The 27,125-nt window shown below is 36.8% G+C and overlaps 1 protein-coding gene across 13 annotated transcripts in view; it reads right to left on the reverse strand.

The window, feature by feature from the left end:
• CLOCK (clock circadian regulator) overlaps window positions 1-27,125 on the reverse strand; it is a 111,421-nt gene that overhangs the window by 33,143 nt on the left and 51,153 nt on the right. For 12 of the 13 annotated variants that reach the window (XM_070791446.1, XM_070791443.1, XM_070791439.1 and 9 more), the window contains 8 exons: window positions 26,882-27,030; window positions 23,799-23,890; window positions 17,970-18,059; window positions 6,575-6,695; window positions 3,074-3,187; window positions 2,819-2,937; window positions 972-1,054; window positions 656-762 (listed from right to left, as the gene is read on the reverse strand). In XM_070791446.1, the coding sequence (XP_070647547.1) occupies window positions 656-762; window positions 972-1,054; window positions 2,819-2,937; window positions 3,074-3,187; window positions 6,575-6,695; window positions 17,970-18,059; window positions 23,799-23,890; window positions 26,882-27,030 (875 nt within the window). Of the gene's footprint in view, window positions 1-655; window positions 763-971; window positions 1,055-2,818; window positions 2,938-3,073; window positions 3,188-6,574; window positions 6,696-17,969; window positions 18,060-23,798; window positions 23,891-26,881; window positions 27,031-27,125 lie in introns of those variants that run through there. The other variant, XM_070791450.1, reaches the window with a different exon arrangement.

Here is a 27,125-nt window from a genome sequence, read left to right on the forward strand (position 1 = left end):
CCACACCCTCTCCAGCATTTGTTTGTAGACTTTTTGATGTCTGCCACCAATGTTATGGGACTGTAAGTAAATTAGTTAGCCTTTTTCTGTCTCAGTTTACTTGTAGAGATAATAACAGACCTACTTTCTATTATACAACTGTGACTATGAATAATGAAAATAATACATGTAAGTTGTTCAGAACAGGGCAAAATGAGATGATAATGTTCCTTCTGTTAATATAACAATGGAAGGTAACATTATGAAGCACTCACTGAGTTTTCTATAAGAGATTCTTTAAATGTGGCATTACCTCCTGTGCAGACTCACATGCCTAGAAATAAAAATTCATGAAATAGTGTTCTAATATTATAATTTTCAAAGCAATCTACTTCTTACTCTAAATATAGAACTTCTATATTTCAAAACAAGGTTTATTAGATGCCATATTATAAACCTGTACTTAACTACTATAGATTGAAATATATAAAATGGGAGGAAGTTTAATTTAGACTTGATCTAGGATTCCTATTAGAAGTAGTTATGCATACAAAAGAAATTTTTCCAATACATTTCAAAAATACAAAAATGGTCTGTTTTACCACCTTCTATTAATATGATAGTTATTTACAGATTAAAAAAAGTATTACCACCCGAAGTATTAAAATCTACTTACAGTGCTCATGACATTTTGCCAAATTTTCTAGGTCATCCACATGATAGTAATCATAGCCTGATGTTCCCAGAACTTCAAATGGCAAATATCCTATTATGGGTGGTGCCCTGAATTACATATAAAACAATCAATATTATGACTTTTTCCATTAATAAAAAGTACTCAACTACAAACCAATTTTGGGAGGAAACTTTATTTCTTAAATAATGGATAATGAGTTTGAGCATCCTGTCTAGAAAAAGTTTGTCTTTTAAATCCAATAATTTCAAGAATTATAATGATTAATCTTTTTATAGAATTTAAAAATGGGAGTTACCTGTGATCTAGAAATAGAAACTTCCACTCTAAACTATGTCTAGATGTAAACTCTTCATTGGGTTCTTCAACAGTGCACATTTCCTACAAATAAATAATTAAATTGAGAAATACTTTTCTGTGTACTCAGCAAATTATTAAATATTGCATCTGTATAAGTCATTTTTAGCTAACTTTTCCTTAAACATTTCTTTAAAAAAACATTTTTATTTTCTAGTACTAAGGAATGTGGCAATAAACACATGCAGGATTCTGGGGGAGTACTTCTCACTCCACACATTTCTCTATTCACTCACATGCCTATAAAGTCTCATTCTAATCTCTCTCCTGAATTATAGTTCTATATTTCTGTCTGGATGTTTCCACATACCACAAACTCAACATGTCCTAAAATGAACCAACTATTTTAATCCTCATATCCAGTTACATAATGTTCCATCTCATTAATGGAGGCATACCTGTACTGTGCCATTAAGTCTAAAATCTAATAGTCACAATACATTCATTTTCACCTTTCACCATCTAAATGGCCACTGCTAAATCCTTTCAGTTTCACCTTCTAAGTTGTTTTTTTTTTTTTTTTTTTTAATCTATTCAATCCCATCCATCTTCAGGGTCTTAGTTTAGACTCTAGTTGCCACCACTGGCTCACATTATTGCAAAATATTCCAAACAAGTTTCCCTGTCCTTCAACTCATCTTCTATTCTGGCCACAATGACCTTATAAATACTCAAACATGATTGTATAATTTCCCTAACAGAAAAATCTTAATGGCTGCTCATTCCATTAGGACAAAATCTAAACAAGGAGAAACAAACAACAAAGAAAAAAACATGCATCACTGCCAGCGTCTGCTTACTTTTCTAACCTCATCTCTCAACATCCCTACCCTCCCTCCATTCACAGTAACCCTAGGCTCTAGTCGTATGCAACAATGTATTCCAACCTGCCCCTGTTCTTGAATGACCTTCTGCAGCACAATGTAGTGATTAAGAGTTTGGGTTTAGGAAAAAAAGGAATTAGAATCAATCTCAGTTCTACTACTTAATAGCTGTGACTCTGGGTAAGTAACTTAACTTCCCTAAGCCACAGTTTCCTTACATATAAAATGGTGATCGTATCACCATTTGTAAGTATTAGGTGAGATAATGCACGTAAACAGCATGTGGTAAGCATCCAAAAAGCATGTTACCACCACCATTACTTCCTACGATCAAAACGAGTAGAGTCAGAGTGGTTTAAGATCCTCTAACTGCTAATTCAGTACTTTGTCCTATGGTATTTCCCTAAATTTAAAATCTTAGCCTGGCTTATTTTCAGCCACTTTGTGGTTACTGAAGTCTTTCATTTTCTGACTTTACTACTAATCATCTACTTCCTGGACCCAGGATATAAAAATAAAATTATTTAATTGACTTTTAAAATTGAAAAGGTAAATTAAATGTAATAAGGTCACCTGTGTATTTCAAAAGAAAATTTCAAAAGCAATCTTTGGCCGTTCCCCTTTAATGTATTTGTGAACTATACAACAAAAGCACCTCAAAATTTTGCACAAAAGCAGGACAATGGTGATATATAACCACTGGTTAACAGCCAAAAATTTCACAAACCCAAATGAAATTTTTGGCCAACCCAACACAAGGTATATTATCAAAAAATTAGTTCTATAATTTGATGAGTGCTTTGATAACTCACTATTTGCTTCAAAAATATTATGATCATACATGTTTAATGACTCATGGCCATTACTACTTTAATGTTTACAGGAAGTATCTGGGAACAATTAAAAAAACAACAGATAGGACCCATAATATGAAGTGAAACCCTTCTGGGAAACAGAAACATACCTTAATGAACTGAGGTGTAGCTAATCTGACAGTAGCTACAAAACAAACTCTATCTTCATAAGAAGGCCTGTGAGTGCGTTGTATTGTTCCTTCAAAACCATTGTGTGCTGAAGTGGATACTAAAGCAATAAGGAAATGAATACCATCAGTTACTCCAGTAAAAATCTAGTTTTTACTAATACTTGAACATTTGTCTTTAAGAGCTTAAAATAACAACAAGTGAAAAAATATTGTAAGAGAAGCATTTTAACTTACCACTGTTTAAAGATTTGAAATTTCCTATAAATTTCACATATTCATAAGTAGATGGTTCCTTTGGGTCTATTGTTCCTCGAAGCATATGACAACAAAATTCTAACTGATTTTTTGCTGAAATAAGAGAAAAAATATAACGTATTTTGTGATTTATCATAAATAAGCCACACAAAGTAAGATTCTAATAGTTTTGTAAGTTTACAATTACTATTTTCTCATACAGAAGTCCTCAATGACATTGTGTTCAGTCCATAAAAGCAGAGTCTCTTCAGGAGATGATCTCACGTTGTCCTTAATAAAGAAGACAGATCTTCTGATACAAGTAACTCCATGTTCCCTCCATTTTTATTTGTCCTTCCTTGTCATTCATCACTCTAATCTCAAAGAAAGGTCTTGCTTCCTAGTCCAATTTTTTTTATCTCTACTTTAAACAGTCTTTCCCATCTTCCTTCTCTAGGACCACCAGAACCATTCATTCCTTTAGCATTCACACATGTCTTCTTTGGGTCCTTACCTTCTACTTTTAAATTTACTCAGGTCTTTTTTCATGCTATTGTTTTTAGTAACATAGATCTCCTTCCTTCTCATTATGTGCTCTAGTTTCCGTATGTTCACCCTCCTTAACTTCATGTATTATGGCTTTTGCCCTCACACTTCTACAGAAAGTGCTCTTCATTGTTTCTACCTCTTCTTAAAACTCACATGTTTTCATTCCCATAGCATGAAACTTACCTTCCTACCTTATTGACTATTTCTCTCCCTTCTATTAATCAGTCAACAAACTATAGACATTCACAAAAGTTCTTTTGATTGTAATCTATTATGCTTTACAAACTTACCAGCACTGACAAACTTATTTACTCCTAAATCTCTCTCACCAATTTTAACATTTTATGTAAGACCAAGTCTCATATCACTATTTTTCAGGACATTTGTACCTGACTGTTCCATCAGTAACTTAAATTCAAAATACTTGAAAGTGAATTTTTCCTTCTATCTTCCTAAGGCGGCTGTCATTCCCCTCTGTCCTATCTCCTTAGTTAGAAATCATATCAATTTGTTCTCTTTGTATCACCAGCTCAAAAACTAAATCTGTAACCAGGATCTGCTCTTTATTACACCAAGAACGCTCTGGTGAGTCATTTTTTCCACATGAGCAGCCAGTACCACCATTCTGGTACCGATGTAAATGACCTTGCATCTAGGTAACTGCAAAAACGTATTCTCTATGCCTCCACACTCTTGCCACTCAGACTCACCCTTGCCTACTACTCTTAGATTGTATTACTTTCCTCATTATTATTTCAGTACTCAAGGACTAATAACACCTCTCCACTTACAGTATCCAACTCATACTCTTCTGTTATTATTATCAATGGGTTTATCATTAAACTCAGCAAGTTCAAACTCTTACCTTCTTCCTAAAACCTTCCCCACTGATGATCTCTAGCTGGTTTGACACCAGTGGCTAACACCAAGTCCTACCTAGTTCACCTCAACACTCACAGGCACGCTTTCTTCTCCATCCTTACTTCTACTGCTGTCCTTTTTAACTCAAGTCTAGTCATTTTCCCAAAATTTTCCACCTGAGAGATTTTCTTTTTGAACCACAAAACCACCCAAATCCCCTTTTTGCTGGCTTCTCAACGAAGTAAAAAATAAAAACCAAACTGTTAAGGATGAAATATCAGGCTTTATTTCCTTCTCTAGACACAAACACATCACTTGTACTACCTTACCTTCATGATGATACAAATGACCTATTTGGAGAATCCTGAATTTTCCTAGCAATTCCCCTCTGTTTTAAATCATGTTCATTCCTTTGGCATGAAACATCCTTTTCATCTGTGGAAATAACTTTATTTTGTATATCAGTCCATTGGGTCGCAAAGAGTGGGATGCAACTAAACTGAACTGACTTCAAATACTGTTGTTTACAGGCGTATAACTGGCCTCTGCATCACTATATCCAACCCAAATCTTTCTCCTAGATGAAAGACTAGAGTAGTCGCTTAGTCATGTCATAGAAGAATTTGGTTTTTTAACAAGTATAAATAAGCTTCAAATGTATTCTCCTGGTCTCTTAACTACTCTCAACTTCTTCTGAAAGGCTATTTATTCTTATCAAAAACATACATTCACACATACTTACATGTGTGTATATGTGTATCTCAACTGTTGAACAGTTAATGTTCTACATAATCAAAGATTCAAAATATGAAGAAACTTTAAAATGATTAATGTTAGTTTCCCTTGTAGCTCAGATGGTAAAGAATCTGCCTGCAATGCAGGAGACCTGGGTTCAATCCCTGGGTCAGGAAGATCCCCTGGAGAAGGAAATGGCAACCCACTCTGGCATTTTTGCCTGGAGAATCCCACGGACAGAGGAGCCTGGTGGGCTATGGTTCATGGGGTTGCTAGAGTTGGACATGACTTAGCAACTAAACCATCACCACTATAAGAAAAGTCAAAATTTAAAAGCCATGAAAAAAGTAGTTAAAGAAGACATCTAATAGCTAATGGCCAAATGTAGAGCTGTCATGATTTCAGACTTTACACAGGATAATTTATTCAAGAAAACGAGGGGTGGGAGGGAAGTTCCAGAGGGAGGGGATATATGTATACTTACGGCTGATTCACATTGCTGTGTGGCAGAAACCAACACAACATTGTAAAACAATTATCTTCCAGTTTAAAATGGAAAAAAAAAAAAGAAAGAAAAGAAAACAAGATATTCATTGACCAGATATTCTGGTCAATGAATCTAGAAGAAAAGTCAGATTACACGACAACATTTTATACTTATTAAAGGCAGGACTACACTTCCCTATTCTTGGCATTTCTATTACATAGCACAAGTGTCTGTTACACTGCTGCTTTGTTGTTTACTCGCCAAGTCATGTCCGACTCTTTTGCGACCCCATGGACTGTACCACGCTAGGCTCCTATGTCCATGGGATTTCCCAGGCAAGAACACTGGAGTGGTTTGGAGTGGGTTGTCATTTCCTTCTCCATGGGGTCTTCCCAACCCAGAAATCAAACCTGCATCTCTGCATTAGACATATCCAATAAATTATTGTTTAATTCTGCTTAATAGAGCACAAAATTTCTTTAAGTAATTTTATAAAAAACATGTTTTGTCTCATAGTTTCAGTGTTCAATTGGTTAGTGATGGTGAAAATAAAAACCCTTTCTTTTCTCTTACTACAGTAAGATTTTATATAAACATTAATAAGAATATATTGCTGAGTTCCATTTTTCTGTAAAATAGTTTTATGGCATATTATAACAGATGAGATTTCACTGTATTCTGGAACAGAGTTCAGACTTTTAACATGGTCATAATTCCATTATATTTTAATATTTAAAAAGGATCTAACAGGGGATTTGGGATGATGCTATGTATTAATTTGGTTAAACATATCTCTGTCAAGAAATTACAAAAGTAAAGGATAATGCAACCAAATCCGTTTAACTTTTCGCTTAAGAGGTACTACTTACATTTTAAATATTCAGGGGTTAATGAATCACTTTCCAGCAGATGGGTAGAGAGTATTTTATAAACTTCTGAATGTTCCCCCTCTGGGATAAAATTAAATATACTTTGATCCACAAGATCTGACTAAAAAAGAAATTTTTAAAAATTAAATAATTACAGTGATTCAAGAGAAATTTATTTTAAAAATATATAATCACTCTTAAACACCAGACGAGCATATGGTTGACATCTCATTATCTGTAAACAGTGACAAATATCAAGTTTCAGAGTACAACTCAAAAGACAAGATTAAGAAGGTGAAAAAAGTTTCCATAATCTCACTGTCTCTGATACGAGCATCATCAGATTCATGATCAATATGACCTTTGAAAGTTTTGTAACTTGTAAGTTTCACCACATGTGAACATGTAAAATATAACAGGACTAAGAAAGCTTATTAGAAGAATCTCTGGCTACCAGATATAGCCTTACTATACACACCAATCTCTGGTGAGCGGGGTATACGCTACAAATAAAGGACCACAGGACGGCCCACAGGCTACATGAAGAGAAGACTTGACTTTGACGTCAGTTCAATCGCCCAATGTGTCCTTTCTTTATTTCATCTTTTCCAGTCATCTAACCTGTATCCCACTGTCAAAAAGTCATGCTTTAAGATAAACAACCTCTTTCTAAATTCCATATATATGCGTTAGTATACTGTATTGGTGTTTTTCCTTCTGGCTTACTTCACTCTGTATAATAGGCTCCAGTTTCATCCACCTCATTAGAACTGATTCAAATGTATTCTTTTTAATGGCTGAGTAATACTCCATTGTGTATATGTACCACTACTTTCTTATCCATTCATCTGCTGATGGACATCTAGGTTGCTTCCATGTCCTGGCTATTATAAACAGTGCTGCGATGAACATTGGGGTACACCTGTCTCTTTCCCTTCTGGTTTCCTCAGTGTGTATGCCCAGCAGTGGGATTGCTGGATCATAAGGCAGTTCTATTTCCAGTTTTTTAAGGAATCTCCACACTGTTCTCCATAGTGGCTGTACTAGTTTGCATTCCCACCAACAGCGTAAGAGGGTTCCCTTTTCTCCACACCCTCTCCAGCATTTATTATTTGTAGACTTTTGGATCGCAGCCATTCTGACTGGTGTGAAATGGTACCTCATAGTGGTTTTGATTTGCATTTCTCTGATAATGAGTGATGTTGAGCATCTTTTCATGTGTTTGTTAGCCATCTGTATGTCTTCTTTGGAGAAATGTCTATTTAGTTCTTTGGCCCATTTTTTGATTGGGTCATTTATTTTTCTGGAGTTGAGCTGTAGGAGTTGCTTGTATATTTTTGAGATTAGTTGTTTGTCGGTTGCTTCATTTGCTATTATTTTCTCCCATTCTGAAGGCTGTCTTTTCACCTTGCTAATAGTTTCCTTTGATGTACAGAAGCTTTTAAGGTTAATTAGGTCCCATTTGTTTATTTTTGCTTTTATATCCAATATTCTGGGAAAACTAATACAATTATGTAAAGTTTAAAAAAAAAAAGATAAACAACCTCTTCCCGAAAAAGCTGACTTACATGCTGAGCATTATAATCTATGCTAAGATATGGCTTTAATCAACAGTAATCTGACCAGCAAGAGGTTGCCGACAATGTGACATGGCTGTGGAATCCAAAGCGAATAGGACAGCACCAGTCCATAAGAACCATGGACAATAAAACTTTAGTGAGATCACGTATGTGTGCATGCTAAGTTGCTTCAGTCATGTCTGACTCTGTGCAACCCCATGGACTGTAGCCTTGTCAGACCCCTCTGTCCATGAGATTCTCTAGGCAAGAATACAGGAGTGGGTTGCCATGCCCTTCTCTAGGGAATCTTCCCGACCCAGGGATCCAACCCACATCCCATGTCTCCTGAATTGGCAGGCGAGTTTTTTACCACTACATTTCCTGCCAAATCCCATCCAGTCTACTTGGTTTCTCTGCATTTCAAACTGCTCTGTGAAATCCTGGGGATAATGAAGTGATAGCTCCAAGACTATGGAAGGCAAGGGAGGTGAAAAGAAACTGAAGACAGGGCTAAGGGTTCCACTAAGTAGTTTCACTTTTATTTCCTATTTCAAATATTTTTAAGATTGTTCAAAACAAAAAACCTCAAACAATAACAAAAAACAGAGAGCCACTGAGGATGGTAAGAGGCAGGATAGGGGTGTTTACCACTCTCATACAAGCCATATACACTTTCTTCAGTCCTTTCTCTAGCCTTCAAGGTACACGCCATGAAGTGAATCTTTCCCCTCTCTCACCACGTTTGTACTCTTCTGTCTTTCACAGACCAGCTGAAATTACTTCCTCCAAAAATATGTCTTTTAACTGCATTGTTGTTGTTCATTGTCCAGTTGCTAACTCATGTCCAACTCTTTATGACCCCATGGACTGCAGCACACCAGGCTCCTCACTCCTCCACTAACTCCTAGAGTTTGTGTCCATTGAGTCGGTGATGCTATCTAACCATCTCATCCTCTCCCCCATCTCCTTTTACCTTCAATCTTTGCCAGCATCAGGGTCTTTTCAAATGAGTCAGCTCTGCACATCAGGTGGTCAAAGTATTGGAGCTTCAGCTTTAGCATCAGTCCTTCCAATGAATATTCGGATTGATTTCCTTTAGGATTGACTGGTTTGATCTCCTTGCTGTCCAAGGGACTTTCAAGAGTCTTCTCAAGCACCTCAATTCAAAAGCATCAATTCTTTGGTGCTGAGCCTCCTCCCTGGTTCAACTCTCACATCTATATATAACTACTAGGAAAACCATAGCTTTGACTATTAATATATGGACCTTTGTCATCAAAGTGATGTTTCTGCTTTCAACATGCAGTCTCGATTTGTCATAGCTTTTCCAAGGAGCAAGTCTTTTATTTCACGGCTACAGTCATTGTCCGCAGTGATTTTGGAACCCCCCCCAAATAAAATCTATCCCTGCTTCCACTTTTTCCCCTTCTATTTGCCCAGAAGTGATGGAATCAGATGCCACAATCTTAATTTTTTAATGCTGAGTTTCAAGCCAGCTTTTTCTCTCTCTTCTTTCACTCTCATCAAGAGGTTCTTTACTTCCTCTTCATTTTCTGCCATTAGATTGGTATCCTGTACATATCTGAGGCTGTAGATATTTCTCCTGGTAATCATGATTCTAGCTTGTGATTCATGCAGCTCGGCATTTTACATGATGTACCCTACATAGAAGTTAAATAAGCAGAATGACAGAATACAGCTTTTTCACACTCCTTCCCCAATTTTGAACCAGTCCCTTGCTCCATGTCTGGTTCTAACTGTTGCTTCCTGACCAGCATAGTTTTCTCGGGAAAGAGGTAAGGTGGTCTGGTACTCCCATCTCTTGAAGAATTTTTTAGTTTGTTGTGACCCACAGGGTCAAAGGCTTTAGCATAGTCAATAAAGCAGAATTAGACGTTCTTCTGGAATTCCCTTGCTTTTTTCATGACCCAACAAACGTTGGCAATTTGATCTCTGGTTCCTCTGACTCTTCTAAACCCAACTTGGAAGTTCTTGGTTCACGTAAGTGTTGAAGCCTAACTTGAAGGATTTTGAGCACAGCCTTGCTAGCATGTGAAATGAGCACAACTGTACAGCAGTTTAAACATTCTTTGACACTGGAATGAAAACTGACTTTTTCCAGTCCAGTGGCCACTGCTGAGTTTTCCAAATTTGTTGAAACACTGAGTGCAGCACTTTAAAGCACCATCTTTCAGGGTTTTAAATAGCTGAGCTGGAATTCCATCACCTCCACTAGCTTTATTCATAGTAATGTTTCCTAAGGCCCACTTGACTTCTCACTTCAGGATGTCCAGGTTTAGGTGAATGACCATACCATCATGGTTATCTGGGTCATGAAGATCTTTTTTGTAGAGTTCTTCTGTGTATTCTTGACATCTCTTAATCTCATCTGCTTCTGTTAGGTCCATACCATTTCTTTCCTTTATCGTGCCCATCCTTGCATGAAATGTTACCTTCGTATCTCCAGTTTCATTGAAGAGATCGCTAGTCTTTTCCTTTCTATTGTCTTCCTCTATTTCTTTTCATTGTTCATTAAAGAAGCCCTTTTTATCTTTCCTTGCTCTTCTGTGGAACTCCCTGCATTCAGTTGCACATACTTGCCGGGAGCCGGCATATTGCATATTGAGTGCATATTGCATATTGAGTGCAGCACTTTCCACAGCATCATCTTTCAGGATCTGGAATAGAATTGATTTGAATAGAACAGAATTGCCGAAGAATTGATGCTTTTGAACTGTGGTGTTGGAGAAGACTCTTGAGAGTCCCTTGGACTGCAAGGAGATCCAACCAGTCCATCCTGAAGGAAATCCACCCTGAATATTCACTGGAAGGACTGATGCTGAAGCTGAAGCTTCAATACTTTGGCCACCTGAAGCCAAGAGCCAACTCACTGGAAAAGACCCTGTTGCTGGAAAAGATTGAGGGCAGGAGGAGAAGGGGGTATGAAATGACTGGATGGCATCATCAACATAATGCACATGAGTTTGAGCAAACTGGGAGACAGTGAAGGACAGGGAAGCCTGGCTTGCTGCTGTTCACAGGGTTGCAAAAAGTTGCACACAACTTAGCAACTGAACAACCACAGAGAATGAAGTGGGTCAAAGTGGTAAAGATGTTCAGTTGTGCATGTGTCTAGTGGTGAAAGTAAAGTCCAAAGCTGTAAATAACAGTACTGCTGCTATTAATAATAGGAACTTGGAATGTTAGGTCCAGGAATCAAGGTAAATTGGAAGTGATCAAGCAGGAGATGGCAAGAGTGAACAACGACATCTTAGCAATCAGTGAACTAAAATAGATGGAAATGGGTGAATTTAATTCAAATAACCATTATATCTACTACTCTGGGCAAAAATCCCTTAGAAGAAATGGAGTAGCCCTCATAGTCAACAAAAGGGTCCAAAATGCAGTACTTGGGTACAACCTCAAAACCAACAGAATGATCTTGGTTCATTTCCAAGGCAAACCATTCAACATCACAGTAATATGCTCCAATCACTGGTGCCAAAGAAGCTGAAGTTGACCAATTCTATGAAGACCTACAACACCTTCTAGAACTAACACCAGAAAAAGATGTCCTTTTCATCATAGAGGATTAAAATGCAAAAGTAGAAGTCAAGAGATAACTGGAGAGTAACAGGGAAGTCTGGCCTTTGGAGTAGTACAAAATGAAGCAGGGCAAAGGCTAACAGAGTTTTGTCAAGAGAATGTGCTAGTCAAAGCAAACAACCTTTTCCAACAACTCTACACATGGATATCGCCAGATAATCAATACCAAAATCACACTGATTATGTTCTTTGCATCCAAGATGGAGAAGTTCTATACAGTCAGCAAAAACAAGACCTGGAGCTGACTGTGGCACAGATCATGAGCTCCTTTTTGCAAAACTCAGGCATAAACTGAAGAAGGTAGGACATTCAGATATGACCTAAATCAAATAAATCCCTTATGATTATACCATGGAAGTGATGAATAGATTCAAGGGTAAGAGTGCCTCAAGGGCTATGGACAGAGCATAAGGAACAAAGATTCTGGCCCTTTTGATAGGCTTTATTTACTTATTTCAAATATTTGTTTTCTTATTAAAAATATTTATTTGCAAATAGGGAAGTCCAAATAATCATATAACTACTTTAAAAATTCTAGATTTTTATTTCTGTATGCTGCATTTACACCAAACATTGTACTGACTTTCTTAATACACACTTGTGTTTATATTTCAAAATTTTCAAGAAAAATAGATAATGAAAAGCTCATACAATATCTTAATAATAGCAGTGTTATTCCTGGACTCTGTCAGGCTATGTAAAATGGTTAATCTTCCTCCCTGTATTACATGGTAACAAATTTAATATACTTTCTTCTCAGGAACACATTTAAGCAAGTGGGAGGAAAGCAATTTTGAATTGTAAAACTTTACCAATTTTAAGTTCCCAGTAGACAGACTTTATGTCTTGGTATTCCCACTAAATAACTGAACAATTCTCTGGGGTTCATATATGTTTTTAACAAACACAAAGGGGCTGGGCGAAAAATGTCTAAACTCCCTTCTGCCCTGGAGGTGGTACAACCCTATCATTTTGTTGTAGAAAACCACTTCAGGAACGAAAAAAAAAAAATCCATAATTTCCTTTCCCGATTAGTAGCCACAAATAGGTTAAAATTTACCTAAATTAGTTTCATAAGTACGACATGACAAAATTAAGAAAAAATTTTTTCCAAGACCTATAGAATCAGACATGCAATTTTACAGCTAGATTTAAAATTTTAATTAAAAACTGTTAAGTCATACTGACCACTGATTAAGATGGCAAATTTTAACTTCTCAACAGAACTGAATTATAAACACTAAAGCTTTATAGAGATTTTCTAATGTTTCTTCCCCTCCGGACAAGAGTCAAGAATATATTTCAGATAAAATGGTTATGTATGTTAAAACAGAAAGAAAGGGACACCACTGTTTTAAATCTTTTGCTTAGCATCTGTTACAGTTTAATTATTAATGGCAGGCCAAAAGAGAAAAATCACTTTTTTTTTCCTTGTTGGGTTTGATCCTAAACAAGTTTTATTTCATTATATTAAAACATCCTCTGGGGACTTCCTTGGTGGTTCAGTGGCTAGGAATCTACACTCCCAATGCAGGGGGCCTGGGTTCGATCCCTGGTCGGAGAACTAGATCCCACATGCCACAACTAAAAAAAATCCTGCATACCACAAGAAAGATCCTAGGTGCTACAACTAAGACCCAGCTCAGCCAAATAAACAATACAATAGAGCAATGTAAGTGATGTGAGGAAAAGTATCCATCGTAACTGGAGAGCAGTTAAAAAAAAAAAAGAACCAAAAAAAACCTGTTTTACTAAAGGATACTATTAACTCCGTATGCAATGAAATGGGTCTGCTTTATCAGCAGCAATCTCTTCTGCCCCAAAACTCACCTACTGGTCTCTATACATGCTTTGGGTGACACCAATGGTTAAAAACACCCAGAAGATGTTACTAACAGAGGAAGCTGGGTAGGCACATACGGGAACTCTGTACTATCTTCTTAATTTTTCTATAAATGTAAAAATAGCTCCAAAATTAACTTTTTTTTTTTAATCCAGAAGGCAATGAGAAGGTCATAAAGCTTTTCATTGAGGGGAGTATGTTAATTATTTAACAGCTGGGTCCTAACTAGGTCTGTTGCACACGTTTGTTATTTCAATATGCCATGAAATATTCCCTTACTAAAGATCCAGTGTGGCATTAGGAAGGAATCTTTAAAACATCTATTTCAAATAATCTACTCACTTTCTTATACTCAATCAATAATTACTAAGTGCCTCACTAAGAAATTAGCCAGCATATGTGGATACAGAGATAAAGTCCCTGCACTTAGAAAGCTTACCATTATTATCCAAATAAACAGAAAATTACAATTCACTGTAAGTGTCATGGTGGCAGCAGGTATAAGGTAACATGAGAACAGAGAGAAAAGGCATCTAATTCTCAGTGAAGTCCAGGAAAAGTGCCCAAGAAGCAGGCATTCTAAAAGTCTGACCACACTGCAAATTACACCCTGATTATGACTAAAGATTATATAGTTTTTAAAAATACATAACTGAAAGAAAATCCAATAAAATTGTTTATAGGTTTAAAAGCCTATAATTATACATTTATTCAAATTACTCAACCTTATTACAGTTGATTTATAGTATTATTAGTTTTAGGTGTACAACATTAATGAATCAATTGTTTTAATAGATTACACTTCACTTAAAGTTATTGCAAAATAATGGCTATATTTCCCTGTGCTAGACAATATATTCCTGTTGCTTGGCTTTTATACCTCGCATGGGTAATCCCCTCCCCCATCACACCCCTCTCCCATCCCCTTCCACACTGATAACCGCTAGTTTTTCTTTACCTGTGAGTCTGCTTCTGTTTTGTTATAGTCATTCTTTTGTTTTATTTATTATTCAATCTTATCTTAGTCATATCATAATCCTACAAAGGATTTCTTCCCCTGGCTTTTCTTACTATGCAAATTTTTTCTAAAGGAAACAATTGTCCAGAAAAATTCAGTTATCAGTCTGTCCTTTGGTCTGCCCCCAGAGAAGCAGTAAAGCCAAGTCATTTTCTGTGTGACACAGAAATCAGCAAATTATTTACTGCCTGGCTTTCAGAAACAAAGTTCCCTTATAGAATCTGGCCTTTTAAGTACAGAGTAAATTCTCTTCATGAAGTACAAAACAGCAGCGTAATCAGAGGGAAGGAGATACTGCTTTTCAACATCTCTTTAAAGAAATCTTTACAGAATAGATAACTTTGTACCGTTACACATTTTCAAGAGATGGTATTTTAAGAGTAATATATAAGTAACTTCAAAATAATTACATCCAAACCCCATTTAAGCCAATAAGTTAGGGGGTTCCCAGAGAAAGAGAACCAGAAATAGCTTTCTTGACATAAGAGAAGCCATTCTGTAATCTAAGCCTGGCCACAATGCTTGCCCTTGAAGGAATATTAGTAATGAATGATCTTAAGGGAACAAAGGAATACAGGAACAGAGAAAGGGCAGGCAAACAACAGTGCAGTGAAAGCAGAGTTCCAGTTCCTCCTCAAAGGATATATATAAAATATGCCCGAGTTCTATAGGAAACCAAGGCCCTCTGCTAAGTGGAGAATATGATGATGAAGTTGACCCTTTCTCACTTCAATCAAGTAAAGCTTAGATGCTGTTGACCTTTGCCCTACTTTTATACTGAATTCTCCTCCACTCAGGTCCCTTCATGAATATACATGTATTCTTAGCTTAAAAACTCCCTAATTTTGCTGTTCAGAGAGATATTGCTTTGGGAAAGATATTTCCCAAAGTATCTTTGGTGTTCTTACTTGCTGCAAGTAATAATAAATCCTTCCTTCTCCTAATCTTTGGCTTGGCTGTGTCTAATGGCTTGACGGAGAAGGCAATGGCACCCCACTCCAGTACTCTTGCCTGGAAACTCCCATGGACGGAGGAGCCTGGTAGGCTGCAGTCCATGGGGTCACGAAGAGTAGGACACTGGACATGACTTCACTTTCACTTTCCCTTTTCACTTTCATGCATTGGAGAAGGAAATGGCAACCCACTCCAGTGTTCTTGCCTGGAGAATCCCAGGGACGGGGGAGCCTGGTGGGCTGCCGTCTGTGGGGTCGCACAGAGTTGGACATGACTGAAGCGACTTAGCAGCAGCAGCAATGGCTTGAGACATCCACCAAGAGGCAAACCCATTTTTGTGTAACATCACCTTAGATGAGAATATTACATATTCAACAAAAACTTCAAATTCATAAAAACTGTGAACTGGAGCACAGCACCTAGCATAGTATCTGGTAGCATAGATGTTCAATAAATATATGTTAAGTAAAACAGCAAAGACATAATTCAGATACTCACCATTCTAATCAAAATTTACATATAATTCTTTTCTGCTCATATTAAGAACAAATGGAATATGGGAATTAAAATATTATCAACTCAAGCCACAGAGCACAGAAGTTCTGTATCTATTATTTTCAGCATGTTCTTCTAAGTCATTCTTTTGAGAAAATTATTATTTAGCTGCAACAAATATCTCAGTAGAAATTTAGTTATTCCCAAGATATTTTCAATGAATAAGTGACATCACCACCACACTGATTAACGTTAATAGTGAAAACTCAGCATTAGAATAAAGAAGACAGGAAGAATAGAGGTGAAAGTAGGAGTTGAATATTTAGTTACTACAGATGAGAGTCCTGACTGACCTGAAAAAATACAGCCATACTAAAACGAAGACATGCTTAGAGGTCTCATCCCCACTCTGATCATTGTTCAACAGTGTTCTGGGGCTTCACTTCTTAAGGTTTTAGAATATTTAAAAATAGGCATTAAGTGAGAAAGATGGGGTGGGAGGTAGGAGGGAGGTTCAAGAGGGAGGGGACATATGTATACCTAATGCTCAAAATTCTCCAAGCCAGGCTTCAGCAATATGTGAACCGTGAACTTCCTGATGTTCAAGCTGGTTTTAGAAAAGGCAGAGGAACCAGGGATCAAATTGCCAACATCTGCTGGATCATAGAAAAAGCAAGAGAGTTCCAGAAAAACATCTATTTCTGCTTTATTGACTATGCCAAAGCCTTTGACTGTGTGGATCACAATAAACTGTGGACAATTCTGAAAGAAATGGGAATACCAGACCACCTGATCTGTCTCTTGAGAAATTTGTATGCAGGTCAGGAAGCAACAGTTAGAACTGGACATGGAACAACAGACTGGTTCCAAACAGGAAAAGGAATTCGTCAAGGCTGTATATTGTCACCCTGTTTATTTAACTTATATGCAGAGTACATCATGAGAAACGCTGGACTGGAAGAAACACAAGCTGGAATCAAGATTGCCGGGAGAAATATCAATAACCTCAGATATGCAGATGACACCACCCTTATGGCAGAAAGTGAAGAGGAACTCAAAAGCCTCTTGATGAAAGTGAAAGCGGAGAGTGAAAACATTGGCTTAAAGCTCAACGTTCAGAAAACAAAGATCATGGCATGCAGTCCCACCACTTCATGGGAAATAGATGGGGAAACAGTGGAAAGAGAGTCAGACTTTATTTTTCTGGGCTCCAAAATCACTACAGATGGTGACTGCAGCCATGAAATTCAAAGACGCTTACTCCTTGGAAGGAAAGTTATGACCAACCTAGACAGCATATTGAAAAGCAGAGACATTACTTTGCCAACAAAGGTTCGTCTAATCAAGGCTATGGTTTTTCCTGTGGTCATGTATGGATGTGAGAGGTGGACTGTGAAGAAGGCTGAGCGCCGAAGAATTGATGCTTTTGAACTGTGGTGTCGGAGAAGACTCTTGAGAGTCCCTTGGACTGCAAGGAGATCCAACCAGTCCATTCTGAAGGAGATCAGCCCTGGGACTTCTTTGGAAGGAATGATGCTGAAGCTGAAACTCCAGTACTTTGGCCACCTCATGCGAAGAGTTGACTCATTGGAAAAGACTCTGATGCTGGGAGGGATTGGGGGCAGGAGGAGAAGGGGACGACAGAGGATGAGATGGCTGGATGGCATCACTGACTCGATGGACGTGAGTCTGAGTGAACTCCGGGAGTTGGTGATGGACAGGGAGGCCTGGCGTGCTGTGATTCATGGGGTCGCAGAGAGTCGGACACAACTGAGCAACTGATCTGATCTGATGGCTGATTCATGTTGATGTATAGCAGAAACCATCACAATATTGTAAATCAATTATCCTCCAAAAATAAATATATTAATGAAACAATATTTTTTAAAAAGTGGGAGATCACAGGATTTTTATACTTACCGGTAAATGTTCAAGCAATGAAGTTACACTCTCAGACACATATATTATGCTTCCATCTGTCATGATTGCTAAAAAAAAACCATCAAGAGCCTGAAATTAAACACAATGGTCAGTTAAATGAAAAGAAAAAAGTATTTCACAGGACAGACATAAAAATCTAAGATAAATTACAAAGAACTGGAAATTTCTAGGGCACTGTCAAAATACTAGCTTTTCCCCTTTACAATACCTTAGTATCTATCTTTGTACATTTTAAGATGCTTCTGGAAGAAAAATATCACTCTATGACCATTACTGAATGGCAAGTTTTTAAAAGATAGAGACTTAATGTTCTTCTACCTTTATCATGTTATTATACAACGATGGTCTTATTTAAAGATGTTAATATTTCCAAAGCACAGATGCCATCAACAATATGTCTTTGGCCAACAAAAGAACAGATTATCACCATCACATATATAATCTTAACAGAAGTGTATGACTGAAGCACAGGGAGATACGTGGGGAATAAACTGAAAGGGAATAAGCTGAAAAAATAGAGTGAGGTCAGATCATGCTAGGCTTTGAATATCAGGGCAAGACATATGAACTTTGCTTAAGAGCAGTCTGGAAGCAAAGTGTAAAATGGATTTTGAGGAAAAAGTGAATTAAGAGGAAAATTTCAGTGGCCTTTGGAATAATCATAGAAGTTAAGGAGAATCCAAATGAAATTAGTAGCAGTAAAAACAGAAGAAAGGACTTAGGCAAGCATTAGGAAATGTGATGTTAAGAGTTCAGGAGAGGAGTCAGCACAGGGGGACAATACTTAACAAAAAGCAATACTCTACTCATGTCTCACAAAGTTTTTCATCTGAGAATCCTAGGCACCAAAGTGGAAGCTGAAGAAATGAGATCTGCAAAAACGAAAAGGATGCCAAAGACAAATGTTTGGGGTATTATCTATGTACAGAGATGAGGAGGAGCGAAAGTGCCAGAGAAAATGACAAAGACAGGACAGAATACACTGCTGTTGATGAAGTCAATGGGAAAAAGCATGGCAAAGTGAGTGAGGAGGAAAACGGATGGTTCAGTAAAAAATGGGATCAAACAAGACAAGGAATAAAAAAATGAGGACTGAATTTTGCTGACTTTCAAGAGTTATGTCAACAGGAAGGAGACTCATACTACAGTGAGTTTAGAGATGGGTGGATCATCAGAAGGCTATTATAAAACACTTTGTTCAAGTTCATGAAAGGACACATTTTGAGAGGACAAGTATCAAGGGAAGTCTTATTTTTAGAAAAAGCAACTGAAATATATTTTCAGGCTGAGGAAAAGAAGATCCAATGGAAAAAATGTTGAAGACTTCCCTGGTGGTCCAGTGTCTGAGAATTCTCCTGCCAAGGCAGGGGACATGGGTTTGATTTCTGGGTGAGGAAGATCCACATGCCATGAGGTACACTAAGCCCATGAGTTACAACTACTGAGCCCACATGCCTACAGCCCACACTCCACAAGACAGGCCATGGCAATGAGAAGCCACGCACTGCAACGAGAGCACAGCCCCTACTCGCTGCAACTAGAGCAAGCCAGCACGCAGCAACCAAGACCCAGAGAAGCCATAAACAAAAAAAGTAACTTAAAAATGAAAAGATACTAAAGATATACAGCAGATAAAGTATATCATCAGAGGAGTTCCTCTTCTATCAAATAGTTATCACACTAAATCTGAATTTCTTGTTGTAAGTACAGGGCTCTCTCTCAAAGGATACAATTCTGGTAAGAACTATATTGTATCTGCAATATTGTATATCTGCAGCACCTGACATATGTGTGGCACATGGCAAATAAGAAATACTTGTATGTTACTCATGTATCTGAGAGTTAGAGCAACCTCCCTCTAATTCTAGTAACTGTTGAGGTATATGGTGACTGTATGGAAAAAGGCATCCCCCACCTCCCCTTTTATTGAGGGAGAATTTGAGCAGATACCTGCCGTCCAAAATGGCTCAGACAAACTCATTCTTTGCTAATGTAAGGGGAAGGGATGAAACCTTATAATTTAAGCAAATGCATGAAATTTTCACAAAAACTCTTTAGTACAATTACGCCAATATTGTTTCCTAAGGAAAAGGGTCAAAATGATGTTAAGAACATGCTTTTCTCATGTGAAGCTAGACTGTGTCATCTTTGAAAGCAAATTACTGTGATGATCTCTACAATGATCTCTACTCTACTTGTTCCTGGGAGATCTACTAGGAATTAGGATGTAGCTCTCTTCTGTGAAGTGAATAAACTAAAACCAGAACTCTTAATGACCTGATCCCACTCCCAGAAGCAGAGCCTGCCCCTTTCTCTTCTGAAGCGGGTAAAGATTCAGCAGAGAAAGGCCTGCATCAGCACTGCACCAAGTCTTAACACAAGAAAGGATCCAGAGTTCAAATTTCTTTTGAATGGCAGGATGTAATTTGCCAAGCAGGTAGGTACGTATACCAAAAATGGGAGGGGCTTTGAGGAGGAAGACTCAAGAGATGCCGAACAAGACAGAAGGACGTCCTTATCCCAAGACTGAAGACTGTGAAGGTTATCCCTTGTCCACATTGTATGATAGGAGGGAAAAGGCTCATTAGTTAAAACTCATCTTCCTATTTGACATCTACTTTACATCTACTTTGCACATATCAAGAGGCCTGTATACATCTTGATTGTTTACTTAGTGAGTACTTAATCTGGCAAGAGGGGATGGAAGTCCCAAGGAAGGGGACAGAACCTCCTTGAGATGAGGCAGGCAGGGCCCTGGCCCTTCCCTTGTAGAGTACTGGGGAGAGCTGCCAGCTGTCAAGAGGAAAGAACTCTGTACCAGGATATGACTCCATACAGAGATAACTTGGCACAGAGGTCTAGTAAGGCTAAATTGCCCTTATTTCCTTGGTTAACCTCAACATCCCCAACAAGGGTAGCAAGGAATATTCCTTAAGCATCAGAAACAAGAGGGAGAGGGATGGGTGGCAATGGAAGAATGAAGAGAGACAGCCAACACACAAGGTATAAGTGAATTTTAAGATCTTAGTCTCAGTTCTTTGATTAATTAGCTGACTGGACAAGCTACAATCTCTCCAGGCATCATCCATAAAATGAAGAGTTTGAGCTGAATGACCCCAGCTCTTCTGCTAGCAGCTCTAACATTCCTAGACAAAACCTACATCTGAAATTATGCTGAAAAGGGCATCCAGATTGCCTAACTGTAATCTGATCAACATGATAAGCCAACAATAACACAACTAGGTTAGCTGAACCCAGGTTACAATACACACAATTATACATAGCCTTCAATCTTGGCATATGAACATTAAAATGCCTACTTAGCAGTTACAAATACTCACTAAAAATCAAAAGTATGTTTGACATATTAAAGGTTAGTAAATGTAGTATTTTTCAGGAATGTAATTTCAAAAGCTGTGAGGATAATCATGAGAAAACTAATTTACAGTTTCAAAATTAACATGTTTAAATATTCTGTTATATAAGATTATAATCTCTAGACTCTTTGATTTAGTTATTTTTAATACTACATATGTACTACATGTGTCTTCACAATTAAGTTAAAATCTGTTCACTGTAAAGAAAAATTTGAAGACAATTCTTTTCAATTTAGCTTTTTATTGAATAGGTAATTTACCTTCCTAAGTTCCTTAAATATAGATAATACATTAATTTATGAATTTGTAAGAAAATTTTGGGGGACTTTTCTAGCAGTTAGGATTCTGCACTTCCACTGCAGGGGGTGTGGGTTCGATCCCTGGTTAGAGAAATAAGATCCTGCATGCCACTCAGTGTGGCAAAAAGTCAAAAAAATAAATGAAGAAAAATTATTAAGAAAAGAAAATTTCATACCAATAAAACAGGGTAAGTAAAGAGTTTATGACTGGGACTTCCCTGGTGTCTAGTCGTTAAAAATCCACTGTGCAGTGCAGGGGACACAGGTTCAATTCCTAGTCAGGGAAGTAAGATCCCATGTGCCTGGTAGCAACTAAGCTTGCTAGCCACAACCTGAGCCCTTGCACCCCAGAGCCTGCATGCCACAGCTAGAGAGTCCATGCACCACAAAGAGGATCCCACATGCTGCAACTAAGACCCAACACAACCAAATGAAGAAAAAGGTTTTAAAAAGGATTTATGATAACACAGATGGTAGTGAATCATGGCACTGAGAAATAAAGAAAAATTTAAAGAACAATTAAATGAGTTGATTTCTTCTTGGGGTTGCAAACATTAACTTGTTTATACCTTTTCATAAATGTATTAATCTAAAGAGATAATTCTGGACAATTTCAAACTCCTTTTTAGAGAAGAAAAAATTAACTGGAACTATTATTTGGTTTGTAACTTGTGTCCACTAATTTAAAGAGCTAACTGCTGGTTACCAAGCTAAAAGCTCTGTGCCACAGCTAACTTTCACTGAAAAGAAGTGCCACGAGCAGCAGGGGCACAGGGGCTAGGCCCACAGGGGTCAGAGGCTAGTTTTCCTGCAGTGAATCCTGGCTCAGGATTAGTTTTATTCTGAGCAAATTTCATAATCCCTTTGCTCAATTTCCTCATCTGAAAGTAAGAAAGGGATACTAATAGAGTATCTTCATAAGATTACTGTGAGGATTCACTGAGGTAATAGTATGTAAGATGTGCTCAGTTATTTTTTCAGATGTTAAGCATGGCTTTAAGTATATATAAGTGTATTTACACTCAAATAAATTTTCATATGGTGACATTTCTGCTGAATATATAAAGACTTAATCCAGCAATTAACTGTTCTACCTAGTAAAAACGGAAAAATAATTCAATAATTTGCAAAATACTGTTGCTTTGGACTTTAGTCAACATTCAAAGACAGTTGAGACATGGTTCTTACATATACATATACCACAGAGATATATGCTTAAAGTCTAAAATAACAAACCTGAACAAACAGAATAAGAAATGCAAATTATTTAACAATCTCTACTTCAATTGTTTTCTTCTCCTCCTTCTGTCTCTAGCTTCTTTTGCTTATCTACTTCTCTTGTCCTTAACTGTTAACACCCAAGTATAATACCACCTTTATTTATTATTAGTTTTTTGGAGGGAAAAAAAAGCTTTCATAGAAATCTGATACTGAACTCTGTGTGCATGAAGATATCCTTATTAATCTAAATTGGAAATGTTTAAAAAGTAAAACTGATAGTTATGAGTGACTCAAAATTTTTGTGGATTTTATAACTGATTGTGTGACATATTAAGTTTTGCAATTCTAAGCAAGTATGATCTGAACTGTATTCAAAAATAATTCTGTCATGGAAGAACATCTATTTTTAGAAGGAAAACCTTTTAGAAGTTTCTATTTAAAATGAGAAGAGCTGCCTTTCAATGTATATTTCATTATTTTAATATTTTCAAAATACTTCATTTAGTATCATTTTATGCTGTGTTTAGGTGGATTTTAATTTGTTGGAAAAAAATCCTACTGTCCAGTAAAATACATTTCATAATATTTACTATGTGATGAATAATATATTTTATTTTTCATTTAAATGTTAGTGTTGTTCAGGTAGAGAACTTGGTATAGGTTTCTGACTTATTAAGCCTCTCAAAAATTCAGATGATATTGAAAGCACAAAGATTTGGCATTATTTTACCACATATAGTACTATTTTATTACAATACTTACATCAGTTAATTTTAAATGAATAGTTGGTTGACTTACACTGAATTAAGATTTTTCAGTATTAAACTAATATTGTTAAACCTATACTAGAATTGGTAACCCCTGTGATTTCTTAAGAATATAAAACTTTTCAAATATTAATCTGGACATACCTCTAGCATTAATTGTGTAAACTCTTCATTACTAAGGAATGTAGGTTTCCAGTCCTGTCGAATTTCACTAGCGTCTGACTGTGCAGTGATTTCTGTAAACAGATTGACACATTAGTGGCACTAATTAAAGAGGAGAGCCATAGTCAATAACATTTACTGGTCTAGGTAGGTATCAGGAGGTCCAAATTTTGGTATGATGAAATATTGAGCTAATGTATCAGGTCATCTGCTTGAATAATTTGGATAACTTTAAGACAGTCTCTTGAAAATGCCAGTCTCTGAATTTTCTCTGGGGAGCTTTGAGAACCTTTGCTCCTGACTGGCCTGAGATTACTTCCTGCTTTACACAATGATCAAATAAGAATCAGAATAAGCAGACTAGATCAAGCATTAGAAATATATTCTTTCCCCTTTCTTTGCCTTTCAAACAGTAGTACCTAGAAGAGACCTAAGGACATAAACCTGGAGGAAAAGGAGCCAAGGAGATCAGTCAGCTTTTAAAAAAAAATTATTTTAGGCCTGCCTATTGCCAGGCAAAGATTCTTCCCAGTCTAAGGTGTTCTATTCTTAATCAAAGAGACTAAATTAAAATTCTAGGCAAAAACTTTATAGTAATAAACCCAGAGAGATTCTGCTCTGTGTCTCTGGCATGTTTTCTTAGTGGCAGGATGCTGGTCAAAAGTTGGAGATTCCCTAGCTTTCAGCACGTATTTTAACACAATTATTACAGTTTATTTTGCAACGTATTTCTAATGGATTGTTATAAAAAGCTATTCATAAATGATGAAATCTGTACTTAGGCAATATTTTTCCATATTTAAATGCAGACATATTAAAACAACCAAGTAAAATTAAAATACATATCATAGATTTTACTCTACAAAATATACTCTGTCTTACAGTGGAAAATATGGACTAAGTTGTTTTGATTTCTCTATTACCAGATATATAAATACAGCATAAAAAATTGGCACCCCAAATCTGGCATATTGGAAATGTCTGTATTAGATATGAACAATTACAGCTACTAATTCTGTGGACTATACATGCTTTTCAAATTCACATCAATTATATACATTCAGAAAAAAGGACTTAAATCCATAAACAAATTCCATCAAGTTTAGCTAAACCCAGGTTAATTTTTAGAGTAATAAGTATGTAAGAATTACCTTTCAATTTCAGGTAAATTTTAATTTTGTGAGAACCATAAGCCCAACTTTAAAAAAAATCTAAATGCCAAAATTAATCCTCGATTGTCAAGGGGAAATAATTATGCATGCATATCATTTCATTTCATTCAACAATCATTTACTGAACTGCTACAATGTCTAAGGAATGAGTACACTAACAAGGGACAAAGAAATTAGTGAGAATACCATTTGTAGAGATAAAATGTAATGATACCGTAGGCAGTAAATTTTGTTAACCAGAAATTTTGACACATTACCAGAAGAATCAACAAAATTTGGCAACTGTGATACTGTACACTAAAGAAGATGAAAAAATGCAAAACTCTTCTCAGGTTTGAGTCCCAGGGGAGTGAAAGGATTGTGGTGTGAAAATGGAAAACTGAACTAAAGAGATGACTTGACAAAATGAAAATGAATTCAATTTTAGATGTGTTGAGCCTGAGAACATTTAAAACCAAAGATCCAGAAGTTACCTGGAAATGAAAAACTGTAAAGTCTGCATCTAAAAATACAGACTTAGTAGTTTAACAGAGAGGCAAAACCAAGGGTAAGAGCATGGAGAAAGCATGAACACAAAATAAGACCTAGAGAAACGTCATGTTCAGAGGGCAGAAAGGAAAGAAGTTAGCTCGGTTGGGACAGGGAGGTGAATGAAGAAGTCCAGTGTATCTCAGAACAAGGAAAAAGCAAGCCAGTGGAGGGCAGGTAAAAATTTCCAGTGCTTCAGAGATGCAGAAGAGGATGAGGTTCGAGAAAGAGCTACTGCTTTATTGGCAGCAGAGAGGGTGGGGGTCATGGTATTAATAAAAATAATTTTAAACAGTGGTGAAGCATAAACCAGGCTAGTAATATATTACAGAGTGAGCTATCGAGAAACAAAAGCACTAGTTACAAATTCTCTTTTGAGAAGTTCTGTAGTTTATTTGCATCTGAAAAAGGAAATGTCCTTCTACAAGTTTTTCACCTATTTTCTATTAAGTAGCATCTGTTAAGTACCAAAATACTTACTATTCTCTAAAATTTCCTTTCCATGACATATTTACTCAAAGTGATTTTCTTTAACAAATAATCACTTTAAAACCATGTTTATTTCCTAGTCATTGAAGTAATCTGTTTAAATTACATATCTCATGATCTGACTCCATTCTCTTCCAAATACACTCCTAACTTTCCAACTCAATTCTATGCTCCAGTTAAACTGACCTCTCCTTGCTTCTCTGGTTTTACATATGCTACTCCCTCCATGTGAAATGCTGTTTTCCTTAAGATAAAAGGAAGACTCAGTTGAAAAATCAACTGGTTTTATGACTTCTCTGACACATTCTTTCCTCTGTATTCTCACATAAATATTCTTTACAAGCACCACTCACATTAATTACTTGCATTGTAATTAGCTATTTATATATTATTTGCCTTCCTTGGTTTGAGTTACTTGAGGGTCAGAACTATTACCCTGCACCACAAGAATCTAGGCTACATGTGTTAGTTGCTCAGTCATGTCCGACTCTGTGTGACCTCATGGACTGTAGCCCACCAGGCTCCTCTGTCCACGGGGATTCTCCAGGCAAGAATACTGGAGCGGGTCACCATGCCCTCCTCCAGGGGATCTTCCCAACCCAGGAACTGAACCCAAGTCTCCCGCATTGCGGGGAGATTCTTTACCGTCTGAACCATCAGGGAAACCATGGATATAGTAGGCACTAAATAAATGTTTGTTGAATGAAAGAAAGAACATACCAGGGAATCATTAAAAGGCAATTGTTTCTTTCTCTTGAAAAAAGGTTAGGAAGCACCCAGTCTCAATCATCACTGCCAAGATTCTATCGCATTATGCTTTAAGAGAGAATCTGTTATTTTTTTTTTTAAATCCATTTTACAAAGTTAAAAATGTACCTTTATGTTTTCGTAAAAAATCGATGCTCTTCTGTAGAACAGTAGATTTGTCCATCTTTCTAGCATTACCAGGAAGCATGGATCCCAGTTCTTTAATGAGAACATTAAACTGATCTCTACGTTTCTTTTCAGATTTGTTTCTAGATACTCTGATGGAATAAAAAATTACATAAGCAGCTTTCAAACAATCCATTTAACTACACAAATAGTTTAATACAATGCTCAATATGGACAGGACCACAGA

Source organism: Bos indicus, chromosome 6 (genome assembly GCF_029378745.1).
Source record: "Bos indicus isolate NIAB-ARS_2022 breed Sahiwal x Tharparkar chromosome 6, NIAB-ARS_B.indTharparkar_mat_pri_1.0, whole genome shotgun sequence".
Lineage (NCBI taxonomy): Eukaryota > Metazoa > Chordata > Mammalia > Artiodactyla > Bovidae > Bos > Bos indicus.